This window comes from Populus euphratica, unplaced genomic scaffold (assembly GCF_000495115.2).
Source record: "Populus euphratica unplaced genomic scaffold, PopEup_1.0 scaffold309.1, whole genome shotgun sequence".
NCBI classification, from domain to species: Eukaryota; Viridiplantae; Streptophyta; class Magnoliopsida; order Malpighiales; family Salicaceae; genus Populus; species Populus euphratica.
Window position 1 is genome coordinate 161838 of NW_011500043.1, and position 14767 is coordinate 176604.

Sequence of the window (14767 nt, forward strand, 5' to 3'; positions counted from 1 at the left end):
AGTAGAGATGTGCATCGTGCAATTCATGAATTCTCATAAAGAACATGATCGACTTAGTCTTCGGAATCTGACTAAAAAAGACCATATTTGTCAGTTTTTAAGAAAACTAGATAGGAAGCTTATTCCCGACCCATAGAGGGTGTTTATGTCGTTCTTGGACATAAAACCAAGGGAAGTTGTAAGCCACAATCACAACTACGATTTGAGTTTTAGTTTGTACAAATTTGTGTCTTTTAGTTTTATTAATAGCATAATATTTTGTTTTGTTATTTCTTATATTTGTTTAAGTGTGTTTCAAGTTTGTTAGTGTTCGATGTTTCAGGTGATGTCTTCTATACTCTATCTTTCTACCTTAGGATATTGAGGACAATGTCTTATTTTGGTTGCGGGGAAAAGGTAGTAGTTGATATTAAAAAAAAAACTAACTGTGTTTTTTATATCATAAACCATTTGCAAACTATTGTTACTAAGATGGTAGAGTGAGGAGGAATTTTATTAACTCTTTAGACGTGTCTTGGTTAACATTTTTCAATGGTTATTTGCAATATTCATAACAAGGTCTATCAAAATACTTCTTAAAATTTTCAGGTTTACAAACTCTCGCATTGTTATCACTTACTTCTGCTTATATACTCGTTTAACAAGTATTCTTAAACCTTCATTTTCACACACACACTTTAACATATGATTGTGGGTTGCACATTAGATTATTACATTATTTATGTTCTTTTGTTAAAGATAACAACTAAGAAAAATGGATAGTATATAATTTGCAAATAAAAAATAAAAAAATGATGATATTAAAAACGTACATAAGTTTGGTTTCGTAGCCTCCTTAACCAAAGCAATTAAGCTCGAATGAGTGTTTTAACACCTAATATCCTAAAGTCAACTAACTTGGGAGCTATTGGCCCCACGCTTGTTACATGGATTGAGGAGAAAAGCTTAAGGGAATCAAACATTATACTATCTACGTATCAGTATCGGCAACCCGAGTTACTAAGCTCGTAAGGGTGTCTCAACACCTAATGCCCTAAGACCAAATAGTTTGAGAGTCATTAATCGAAAGCTCATTACATGGGTTAAAGATGCATTGTGTTTTTAAGTTATATGTATATTAATAAAAAAAAAAGAAAAAGAAAAGACAAGAAAAAGATAATAATCACAACCAATGAAGTTAAACTTAAATAATAAAACAAAAATTTTGTTTCCTTTCAAGAAAAACTGCATAACTATGTGTTGATATATTGAGCATAAAAGGAAAGTTTATTAACATCTTGTTTAAGAGATATTAAGCAAATATATAAATTTAATGGGAGTTTTTTTTATCTGGATAGATTAATGAAAGTTGAATACCTTGATTTATGAAATTTATAAATTGTTTTTCTATTTTAATACTTTGATTACTAAGGACTAGTAATAAGCTAGTTGGGGGGTGTGATTACTACTTAAAAATGTATTTTTATCAGGATTCTATATTATCATTTTGCATTTGAAATATCAACAACTCCTTAACTAAAGAATGCTTTACAATAACATATCTAATAATATAAGATACCTTTAATTTGTAATAAATATTCATCTTAAATGTAGGCCTATCATATAAATGAAAGGATTGATTAATGAGTTTAAGTACTGAAATTGAAAGGAAAAAGAGATGGTCAAATTTAGAAAAAAGATTCTGGTGTAGTCCAAACTAGAACACCATTCGGTAATTAGGTCATATCTGAAGTTGTAGATCTCCAATTTTGATCTACTTTATACTGATGGAAAGGTAAGAAATAGGTTTATAATTTTCATGTGAAATTTGGTTTTAAAAAGGCAGTTTTCAAATCCAAATTATAACAAGAACAAAGAAGTTTGGATCTATCCTGCAGCCCAGATACTATTCAGTGTTCAACCCATGTCTTGAGTTCTAGAAGTCCAAATGACCTCAATTTGTTTTCCTTAAAAGCTGAGATAATTTCCTAGAACTTTCATATGGAGGTTTGGTTAAAATTCTGATGTTATCAATGAAGTTTTATTCAGACAAAAAAAAACATAAAGATTGTCACCAAGTCGAGAGATCGTCACCCACTCATTAATTAGTCATCAAATCAATAGTTTCTAATTTTGGCCTATAGAAGGAGGCATTTGCCATGCATTTAGGCATCATGGTTTCCAGATGAAGATCATGCTCCTACTTTCTTTCTTTATATTTTTGTAATACTTAAGTTTTGTTTTCATTAATATCTTATTTATACCTTTCATTTCACTCACTTTACTTAGCTAACTTTTATCTTAATTATATTCTTATTGACAAGGCTAAAAGGTTGATGTCTTCTCCCAAGTGCAGAAGTGTCGAAGTAATAAATAACCCGGCAAGACCGGGGTCGAACCACGAGGAGGTTAATTGTATAAATTATAAATAATAATAATACAACAACAACAACAATAACAACAACAACAATAATAATAAGAAAAATAAATAAACAAAATAAGAACATAAATAAGATAAAAGTTAACTAAGTAAATGAAAGGAAATGAAAGGCATATACTTGATATTAATGAAAGCAAAGCATATACATTACAAAAAATACAAAGATAGAAAACAAGAGCATTCTTGATCTGGAAACCAAAATGCCTAAGTGCATGGCAAATGCCTTCTTTTATAGGTTAAAATTAGGAATTATTAATTTGATGACTAATTGATGAGGGGTGGCCAACTTTTGACATTCTGACAATCCTTATCTTCTGTTGTCTGAATAAAACATCATTAATAACATTAGAATGAGAACCACTTATACTCATGAAAGTTCTAGAAAATTGTCTCAGCTTTCTAGAAAAAACAAATTAAGGTCATTTGGACTTTTAGAACTCAAGATACAGGTTGAACACTAAACAGTGTTTGGGCTGCAGGATAAATTCGGACTTCTTTGTTGTTGTTATAATTTGGACTCGAAAAAAATGACCTTTTTAAAACCAGATCTTCATATGAAAGTTGTAGGCCTGTGTCTTACCTTTTCATCCATACAAAGTAGACCTACATTCGAGATCTACCGCTCCATATATGACCTAATTATCTAACAGTGTTCTGGTTTAGATTGCACCAACATCTTTTTTCTTTGTTTGGCAATCTCTCTGTCCTTTCAATTTCAGTACTTAAATTCATCAATCAATTCTTTTATTTATGTGATAGGCCTATATTTAAGATGAAAATTTACCACAAATTAAAGATACATTATATTATTAGATATGTTATTATAAAACATACTTTAGTTATGGAGTTATTGCTACTTCAAGTGCAAAATGATGATATAAAATCTTGATAATAATACACTTTTAAATACTAATCACTATGATCACATCTAGAATCTCATATGATTTAAGTAGATAAATATGTTGTATAATTGTTCTTCTGTAAATTGCTTGTATTTTAATTATTTGTTTATTTTAATTATATGGAAAGATTTATACTTTCTGCACGTCCCTCCCATTCACATAAGGAATTGATTTTAGGTTCTTTGATCCCTTTTTGTATAAGTTAGGAAATTAGGGATTTGTGGTGTAAATTTGACATGTAGTAAACATGTAACCTATATAAAATAATTTATTCGTAATGTTTTGTTTCTGGAATATTAAATTTATCAATCTATACTTAGGGTATTAGATTGTACTAAATTATGTTAGAATATTAAAATGTATTGTGTTATATATGTGTGTGTGTGTGTGTGTGTTTGTGTGTCTATGAAATCTTAGTGCTCAAATTGGTTCTTTTAATTATTAATTTATGTGTGTGATTTAAGATGGAGATTGAGAATGAATATGGCCCTGAGCATAATCTAAAAATGAATTATATAGTTGATTGTTTTAATCATAGATGTAATTATGGATGAGATGTGATTATAAATATATGCAAGGTACATTGTTGATAACTTGAGATCTCCCAATATAGGGGAGATTTTGTTGAAATTTCTTGAAATTTTGACAAGTGAAAAAACATTATGCTTCATTTACCCTTTATAGGGGGAGATTAAATGGATAAACTAATAGTAAAATTAGTGTTGTTACATATTATAAATGAAAAATTTGTATCATTCCTAATAATATTTTAGATATTAACCTTATATTAAAGTGGAAAAAAAAACCAGCTCTATTTCGGATCTTCAGAGTATCCATTATTCTCAATAACTTCTCTCCCAAAAATGATTATAATAAAAACAATAACAAAAAGGTTTTGGAGAAACAAAATCCTAGAAATCTCAATAGGTTTTGACTCGTATTAGGTATGTATTGCATACTCTAATTGTATATATGCACATAATGGAAACCTAATGTTCAAAAATAGAAGAATTTTTATTAAATTAAACAAATTTTTGCATGAAATTAGGCTCTTAGAACATTTTGATACGCTAGCTATATTGCAAGAGAAGCTAATAATAGTAATGACATTGAATGACAAAGCTACAACCTCGCACAAACATGGACAAAATACAACAACAGCTTGATAAATTTACGAGTGGTGCTGAATTCCCCTCTCGCCCTATAAAGGATCGACATGGAAGATTAAGAAATTCATTCGCTTTCCTAGAGCATTGAAGAAAGAAAGCAACATAGCTAACAAAAAGATGGGCTTGAAAGGTGTCTCCTCAGCACTAATATCATTCTCAATATTTTTATTGTTATCTTCAACTGCTAAAGCCCAATCAAAAGGTGTCTTCGATGTGACTAAATATGGTGCCGATAAAGATATCACTGAGGTATCTTGTATATTTTCTCGTATGCATGCGTTTGATCTTTATATAGCTGAATGTATAGTATTCGAGTCATAACTTATTTACGTTTCCTTTTTTCAACGTAACACCAGAATTTGAGACCTACTGATCCTCTCTAAATATTTCCCTTCTCTTTCCATTTTTAGGCTTTAACCAATGCTTGGAAAGATGCTTGTGCTTCAACAAACCCCAGCAAAGTCCTTATTCCAAGTGGGACATACTCGTTACGGAAATTGACTCTAGCAGGTCCTTGCAAGGCTGCGATTGAGCTCCAAGTTGATGGCATATTGAAGGCACCGGTTGACCCTAATCAGTTCTCAGGAGGTCATTGGGTTAATTTCAGATACGTAGATAAATTTACATTGTCGGGGAGCGGCACTTTTGATGGGCAGGGAAAGGTTGCATGGAGCAAAAGTACATGTCAGAAAGATAAAGATTGTGACAGCCTCCCAATGGTAATCTACTCACCATTATGAAGCCTAATTTCCGTATTTTTTAATTATATATTATGGCACTACCAAAGTTTCTTTAATCATTTGCTTTTTGTTTGCTTCTAACATGGATCAGAATATAAGGTTCGATTTCATCACCAATGCATTAGTCCGAGATATAACTACTCGAGATAGCAAGAACTTTCATGTTAACGTCTTGGGGTGCAAAAACCTCACCTTCCAGCATTTTACCGTGAGTGCACCTGGTGATAGTGTAAACACCGATGGAATCCATGTCGGCCAATCTACTGGGATCTACATTATCGATTCAAAAATTGGCACTGGCGATGATTGTATCTCCGTTGGGGATGGCACCGAAGAACTGCATATCACAAGAGTAACATGTGGACCTGGCCATGGCATCAGTGTTGGAAGTTTAGGGAAATACCCCAATGAGAAACCTTTTTCTGGAATATTTGTCAAGAGTTGCACCATCTCAGATACTACAAATGGCGTTAGAATAAAATCTTGGCCAGCTTTATACGGTGGTGTCGCATCTAACATGCATTTTGAGGATATTGTCATGAACAATGTCCAAAACCCTGTCATCATAGATCAAGTTTATTGCCCATGGAACCAATGCAGTCTAAAGGTATTCCTTTTTCAGTTACCATAAGGATATTTTCACAGCACTAAATTACTGTGACAATATTTTACCCAAATTCGTGGCTCAAACACTCCACAATTTATCAAAATCTTTTTTACATCTTATGAAAAAAAATGTTTCATCGCAATTCGCAATTCATAGTATTGACTGTGAAGCAAACATGATGTGCACTGCATTCCGTAATTGGTTGCATCATGCTAGATCCATAATGCAATTCTGAAGAACGCCTACACAAACATACTAATTTTTTTATGTTCCTTAGTGCTAGGGAGATTACTAAAAGTCTATTGGGGTCTTAATGTTCTTTCTTGTTTTCTTTTGCAGGCTCCATCAAAAGTGAAGATCAGTGATGTTAGTTTTAAGAACATAAGGGGAACTTCTGCAACTCCGGTTGTTGTTCAGATTGCTTGCAGTAGTGGCTTCCCATGTGAGAAGGTGAAGCTTGCTAACATTAACCTTGCATATAAAGGACCAGGAGGCCCTGCAAAATCCCAATGTTCTAACGTTAAGCCCATAAAATAGGCTTGCATTTGAGATTAACATTTACCATAAATTAAAGGTACATTATATTATTAGATATGTTATTATAAAACATGCTTTAGTTAAGGAGTTATTGCTACTTCAAGTGCAAAATGATGATATAAAATCTTGATAATAATACACTTTTAAATACTAATCACTATGATCACATCTAGAATCTCATATGATTTAAGTAGATAAATATGTTGTATAATTGTTCTTCTGTAAATTGCTTGTATTTTAATTATTTGTTTATTTTAATTATATGGAAAGATTTATACTTTCTGCACGTCCCTCCCATTCACATAAGGAATTGATTTTAGGTTCTTTGATCCCTTTTTGTATAAGTTAGGAAATTAGGGATTTGTGGTGTAAATTTGACATGTAGTAAACATGTAACCTATATAAAATAATTTATTCGTAATGTTTTGTTTCTGGAATATTAAATTTATCAATCTATACTTAGGGTATTAGATTGTACAAGATTATGTTAGAATATTAAAATGTATTGTGTTATATATGTGTGTGTGTGTGTGTGTGTGTTTGTGTGTCTATGAAATCTTAGTGCTCAAATTGGTTCTTTTAATTATTAATTTATGCGTGTGATTTAAGATGGAGATTGAGAATGAATATGGCCCTAAGCATAATCTAAAAATGAATTATATAGTTGATTGTTTTAATCATAGATGTAATTATGGATGAGATGTGATTATAAATATATGCAAGGTACATTGTTGATAACTTGGGATCTCCCAATATAGGGGAGATTTTGTTGAAATTTCTTGAAATTTTGACAAGTGAAAAAACATTATGCTTCATTTACCCTTTATAGGGGGAGATTAAATGGATAAACTAATAGTAAAATTAGTGTTGTTACATATTATAAATGAAAAATTTGTATCATTCCTAATAATATTTTAGATATTAACCTTATATTAAAGTGGAAAAAAAAACCAGCTCTATTTCGGATCTTCAGAGTATCCATTATTCTCAATAACTTCTCTCCCAAAAATGATTATAATAAAAACAATAACAAAAAGGTTTTGGAGAAACAAAATCCTAGAAATCTCAATAGGTTTTGACTCGTATTAGGTATGTATTGCATACTCTAATTGTATATATGCACATAATGGAAACCTAATGTTCAAAAATAGAAGAATTTTTATTAAATTAAACAAATTTTTGCATGAAATTAGGCTCTTAGAACATTTTGATACGCTAGCTATATTGCAAGAGAAGCTAATAATAGTAATGACATTGAATGGCAATGCTACAACCCTGCACAAACATGGACAAAATTCATCGACTGCTTGATAAATTTACGAGTGGTGTTGAATTCCCCTCTCGCCCTATAAAGGATCGACATGGAAGATTAAGAAATTCATTCGCTTTCCTAGAGCATTGAAGAAAGAAAGCAACATAGCTAACAAAAAGATGGGCTTGAAAGGTGTCTCCTCAGCACTAATATCATTCTCAATATTTTTATTGTTATCTTCAACTGCTAAAGCCCAATCAAAAGGTGTCTTCGATGTGACTAAATATGGTGCCGATAAAGATATCACTGAGGTATCTTGTATATTTTCTCGCATGCATGCGTTTGATCTTTATATAGCTGAATGTATAGTATTCGAGTCATAACTTATTTACGTTTCCTTTTTTCAACGTAACACCAGAATTTGAGACCTACTGATCCTCTCTAAATATTTCCCTTCTCTTTCCATTTTTAGGCTTTAACCAATGCTTGGAAAGATGCTTGTGCTTCAACAAACCCCAGCAAAGTCCTTATTCCAAGTGGGACATACTCGTTACGGAAATTGACTCTAGCAGGTCCTTGCAAGGCTGCGATTGAGCTCCAAGTTGATGGCATATTGAAGGCACCGGTTGACCCTAATCAGTTCTCAGGAGGTCATTGGGTTAATTTCAGATACGTAGATAAATTTACGTTGTCGGGAAGCGGCACTTTTGATGGACAGGGAAAGCTTGCATGGAGCAAAAGTACATGTCAGAAAGATAAAGATTGTGACAGCCTCCCAATGGTAATCTACTCACCATTATGAAGCCTAATTTCCGTATTTTTTAATTATATATTATGGCACTACCAAAGTTTCTTTAATCATTTGCTTTTTGTTTGCTTCTAACATGGATCAGAATATAAGGTTCGATTTCATCACCAATGCATTAGTCCGAGATATAACTACTCGAGATAGCAAGAACTTTCATGTTAACGTCTTGGGGTGCAAAAACCTCACCTTCCAGCATTTTACCGTGAGTGCACCTGGTGATAGTGTAAACACCGATGGAATCCATGTCGGCCAATCTACTGGGATCTACATTATCGATTCAAAAATTGGCACTGGCGATGATTGTATCTCCGTTGGGGATGGCACCGAAGAACTGCATATCACAAGAGTAACATGTGGACCTGGCCATGGCATCAGTGTTGGAAGTTTAGGGAAATACCCCAATGAGAAACCTGCTTCTGGAATATTTGTCAAGAGTTGCACCATCTCAGATACTCCAAATGGCGTTAGAATAAAATCTTGGCCAGCTTTATACGGTGGTGGCGCATCTAACATGCATTTTGAGGATATTGTCATGAACAATGTCCAAAACCCTGTCATCATAGATCAAGTTTATTGCCCATGGAACCAATGCAGTCTAAAGGTATTCCTTTTTCAGTTACCATAAGGATATTTTCACAGCACTAAATTACTGTGACAATATTTTACCCAAATTCGTGGCTCAAACACTCCACAATTTATCAAAATCTTTTTTACATCTTATGAAAAAAAATGTTTCAACGCAATTCGCAATTCATAGTATTGACTGTGAAGCAAACATGTTGTGCACTGCATTCCGTAATTGGTTGCATCATGCTGGATCCATAATGCAATTCTGAAGAACGCCTACACAAACATACTAATTTTTTTATGTTCCTTAGTGCTAGGGAGATTACTAAAAGTCTATTGGGGTCTTAATGTTCTTTCTTGTTTTCTTTTGCAGGCTCCATCAAAAGTGAAGATCAGTGATGTTAGTTTTAAGAATATAAGGGGAACTTCCGCAACTCCGGTTGTTGTGCAGATTGCTTGCAGCAGTGGCATCCCATGTGAGAAGGTGGAGCTTGCTGACATTAAACTTGCATATAGCGGACCAGACGGCCCTCCAAAATCCCAATGCTCTAACGTTAAGCCCATAATGTCTGGGATAATGAGCGCACCCGGATGTTGAAGATAGGGACTTCCATAAGAAATTTTTTGGTTTCGTCATTCATAGGCTCGTTTTTAGATGGAAAAGTCCCATCTAGTAATTTTAATTAAACAGTGTTCTGGTTTGAATTACACCGATATCTCTTTTCTAAATTTGGTCATCTCTTTGTCTTTTCAATTTTAATTTTTAAATTTATCAATCAATCATTTTATTTATGTGATAGGCTTGCATTTAAAATAAACATTTGCCACAAATTAAAGGTATCTTATATTATTAGATACGTTATTATAAAACATGTTTTAGTTAAGGAGTTATTGATACTTCAAGTGCAAAATGATTATACAAAACCTTGATAAAAATGCACTTTTAAGTACTAATCACACCCCCTAACCAACTTATTACTAGTCCCTAGTAATCAAAGCGTTAAAATAGAAAAATACTTTGTAAATTTCACAAAGCAAGGTATTCATCATTCAACTTCCATTAATCTATTCAGATAAATAAACTCTTATTAAATTTATATATCTGCTCAATACCTCTTAACAAGATATTAATAAACCTTTCTTTTGTGCTCAATATATCAACACATAATTATAGGTCTTTACTTGGAAGAAAACAAAATTCTTGTTCTAATGTTTAAGATATCAACACATAATTATAGGGCTTTTCTTGAAAGAAAATAAAATTTTTGTTCTAATGTTTAAGGTAACTTTCTTGGGCTGGGATTATTATTATTATTATTATTAACATATATATACATATAACTTAAAACACCATGCATTTTTAACCCATGTAACGAGCTTTCAGCTAATGACTCCCAAACTAGTTGGTCTTAGTGCATTAGGTGTTGAGACACCCCTATGAGCTTAGTAACTCGAATCACAGATATTGATATGTAGATAGTGCAATGTTTGATTCCTTAAAGCTTTTCTCCTCAACCCATGTAACAAGCATTAGACCAATAGCTCCCAAGTTAGTTAAGTTTAGGGTATTACGTGTTAAAACACCCCTTTGGGCTTAATTGCTTAGGTTAGAGAGGCTACGAAACCAAACTTATCTACATTTTTATTATCATCATTTTTTTTGTTTTTTTTTATGTTTTTCTTTTTTAATTATATACTATCTCTTTTTCCTTAGTTGTTACCTTTAACAAAAGAATATAAATAATGTAATAATCCAATATGCAACTCACAATCATATGTTAAAGTGTGTGTGTGTAAATTAAGATTTAAGAATACATATTAAATGAGTATATGAGCAGAATTAAGTAATAGTAATGCGAGAGTTTGTAAACCTGAATATTTCAAGAAGTATTATGATAAACCTTATTAAGAATTGTTACTAGGATACGTCTCAAGAGTCATAAAAAAATCTCCTTTATTCTGCCATCATAGTAATAACAATTTTGCACATACTTTATGAAAAAGAAAACACAATTAGTTTTTTTTTTTAGCTACTACCCTCTTCCCCCAACCAAAACGAGACATTGTCCTCAATGTTCTAAGGTAAAAAGATAAAGTATAGAAGATATCACCTGAAATAACGAACGCTAACAGACCTGAAACACACTGAAACAAATATAAGAATAACAAAACACAATAATAAAACAAAAGGACACAAAAAATTTACAAATGAAGACTCAAATCTAATCTAAGCTTTTTACGGCTTTTCTTAGATGACCAATTTATGTGACTCATTGAGGGATCAATTACAGGAATGAAAGATTGTAGTTGATCAATCAATTGTTCAGCAGTAGCAGCAGAGATTATGATTTGTCATGCAAACGATGTTAAAAATTCCTATTCCACAGCATGATCAAGAAAAGACAACAACTTATCATAATAACCATTAACATGTAATAGACCTTGGGTTTATGGTGAATGTGCAATTGGGCCCAAGAGGAAATATGAAAGATCTCTTCCAATGTGCCTAGACCACCTAGTAAAGCAATGAAGGCATCAACATGGTTAAACATTGCATTCGTTCGAGCCGACATTATAGAGACCTGAAGTTTCTCTCCAATTGTTTTTCCTATGATGTCCCCTTGTGCTAAAGCTTTGGAGACGACCCCTAAAACATGACTACCTCCTAAAAATACAGCTATTGACACACGTCTCATTAACCCGAGACTGCCTCCCCCATACATTAAATGAATCTTTCTCTCAGCTAGCACCTGACCAAGATGATTTACTGATTCTAAAAACTCATTTTCTTTCCCAGGACTAAATCCACCAAAAACACAAATATTTCTTATATGATGACCTGATGAACTTGTCATTTCTACACACTTCTATATTTGTTGAAAGTATAGGTTGAGTAGAAATGAAAGGAAGGAAAAGAGAATTTTATAGATGAGAAATTAAAAAGGCAATCATACCACTTATATGCAGGCTAGCTGGAGTCTCACACACTCTCTCTCTCTCTTTTTATTTATTTATTTATTTATTTTTAAAAAAGCATGTGTATGTACAAGTAGTTGTGATTGTGGCTCACATCTTCCCTTGGTTTTACTTCAAAAAATGGCTTAAACGTCCTCTATGGGTCAGGGATAGGTTTCCTATCCAGTTTTCTTAAAACTGGCAAATAAGGTCTTTTTTATTCAGATTCCCAAGACTATATCAAGCATGTTCTTTATGAAAATGGGTTCATAATTCATGAATTCCATGATACTTATCTCGACTATGATGAGACTTAAAAGTCAATAGAAGATTATCTAAAGACTCTCTGTGTTTTGAAATAAATCCTACCTTTTGACAATTTTCACGAGTTTTGCGGGATGCATGTGATTCCTTGAATATGGTGAGCTAGTAAAATCCACTTTATAAGATTTCTACAGTCGTCTTTTTTGACAAGAAATGATCCCCATGTGCCTTACAGTGACAAAATTTAATGACATTACTTATCTCATTGTTGGGAATGCATCTTTGAAATATTTGATAGGACAATAATTGAATAAGTAATGGTCATCCCAATAAAAATTTTGCACGTTGCTCAAAAATTTTCTTTTCTCTTCGGTACTCTAGTGAGCTGGCAAAAATCCTGAAGCAAGAAAATTGATATTTTTAGCAAACCAAGGCATTGAACTAAGAGCAAATAGAGATTTATCAGGAAAGTAATCATCAATTAGTGTGATGTCGGGTGTCGAATTTGTTGTCACTTTTGATGAAAGATCTGTATCAACATTTTTTGTGCCTTTTTCATCCTTGATTTCTTCCTGATTGGTCATGGCATGAGAAAATAGGAGTGTTAGAGGGGAATTAGTCTTTTCTTTGCAATGTTCATATTTAACCCCTTCCTTACCCTTAGAGATTGAATCATTATCTTTGTCACAAGGTTCAAGAATTGGTTTTTGAATAACCTTACCACTACAAAGAGTGATGACTGATTTGACTTAATCCATGTGTTGACTTCCAGGATACTTGCATTTGCATTGTATTGCCCCTTGAGATTTTGTTGTGGTTGAAATGGAAACTTACCTTTCTCTTGAAAACTAAGAGCAGATGTGAATTTTGCGAGAGTATCTTCAAAATCTGTTATGTTTTGAGCAAGTTAAGTGTTGATTGTCTCTTACTTTTCAATAAATACATACAAAGTTTCCTCAAAATTTCTTATAGGAGGTGGAGCATGAGAAGGTTCATATCCATGAGAATTTTGGAAATTGTGGTATGCTTGAAATGGTGGTTGTGAAGTTTGTACATTGTTATTATCACTCTTCCAACTGAAATTTAGGTGATTTCTCCAACCAGGGTTATATGTTTGCGAGTATGGGTTGTGGTTGGCCCTTTGGAAACTATTTAAAGCATGACTTGTTCATGAAAAAATTCTTTAAAAGAAGGCAAGGTTGGACAGTTACTGGTTGAGTGTTCATTTGTTTCACATATTTGACACAATGTTTTCAACATATTTTAATTGACCACTCTTTTTTTAATTCTAGTGTCTCGACTTTTCTAGCTAAAAATGCAAACTTGGCTTGGAGATCATGATCTTCCCTAAGGTTGTAGATACCTCCACTAGATGTATGAGGTTGAGTTTTACTCAGTGTCTCATAAGTACCCGCAGTGTGCCAATTTTGAGCATTTTCAGTTAACAAGTCTAAGTACTCCATTGCTTCATCAAGGTTTTTATCTTCAAAAGTTCCAATCAGGGTAAGACCACTTTCAATGATATGACGGTGATAACGCTCAACAATAGTTCATGTGTATGTGGACATATGATGTGATGATGAATACCAACAATTTTGAAGATGGAATTTAATTTACAATATTCATCACCTTAGTTTGAACCGATTTTATTTAGCGAGAGAACTATCGTTCAACAAAAACTTAAAATTGATGAAACACATTAAACACATTAGATTTTACACTAAGAGGATAAAAACAAATAAATTTTATGTGCGCATCCACAAAGATCACAAAATAACAGAAACCATTAAAAGATAAAACAGGGGCAGGGCCCCAAACATCACTAAAAATTAGTTCAAGAGGAGCAGATGTTTTATGACTCGTAGGTCCTAATGACAGACATTGTCGCACGTATGCAGTGTCGCAGTGAAAACATCCACCCTTAAAATTTTATATAATGTGGTTGATTAGTATTTAAAGGTACATTTTTATCAAGGTTTTATATCATTATTTTGCACTTGAAGTATCAATAACTCCTTAACTAAAACATGTTTTATAATAACATATCTAATAATATAAGATACCTTTAATTTATAATAAATATTCATTTTAAATGCAGGCCTATCACATAAATGAAAGGATTGATTGATGAGTTTAAGAACTGAAACTGAAAGAACAAAGAGATGGTCAAACCTAGAAAAGAGATGCTAGTGCAGTCCAAACCAGGACAAAGAGATGGAAAGGTAAGACATAGTCCTACAACTTTCATATGGAACCCAAGATTTAAAAAAACCAATTTCAAGTCCAAATTATAGCAACAACAAAGAAATCTGAATTTATCTTCTAGCCCGAATACTGTTTAGTGTTTTGCCCATATCTAGAGTTCTAAAAGTTTAAATGACCTCTATTGTTTTTCCTGGAAAGCTGAGACAATTTCCTAAAACTTTCATATTTTCAAGTGGTTCCAATTCTAATGTTATAAATGACATTTTGGGCAGACAAGAGAAGATAAGGATTGTCACAAAGTCAAGAGATGGTCACCCACTCATCAATTAGTCATCAAATCAA

The 14767-nt window shown here is 32.6% G+C and overlaps 2 protein-coding genes across 2 annotated transcripts; both read left to right on the forward strand.

The window, feature by feature from the left end:
- The first annotated feature begins 4607 nt into the window (after positions 1–4607).
- Positions 4608–6374, forward strand: LOC105107337 (exopolygalacturonase-like). The gene is made up of 4 exons (XM_011001230.1): positions 4608–4739; positions 4901–5209; positions 5322–5837; positions 6177–6374. Exons 1-4 carry the CDS (start codon positions 4608–4610, stop codon positions 6372–6374), a joined length of 1155 nt encoding a protein of 384 aa, XP_010999532.1.
- A 1431-nt stretch (positions 6375–7805) lies between these two features.
- LOC105107308 (exopolygalacturonase-like) lies at positions 7806–9599 on the forward strand. The gene is made up of 4 exons (XM_011001185.1): positions 7806–7937; positions 8099–8407; positions 8520–9035; positions 9375–9599. The coding sequence occupies exons 1-4, from the start codon at positions 7806–7808 to the stop codon at positions 9597–9599; spliced, it is 1182 nt and encodes a 393-aa protein (XP_010999487.1).
- Positions 9600–14767: the final 5168 nt, after the last annotated feature.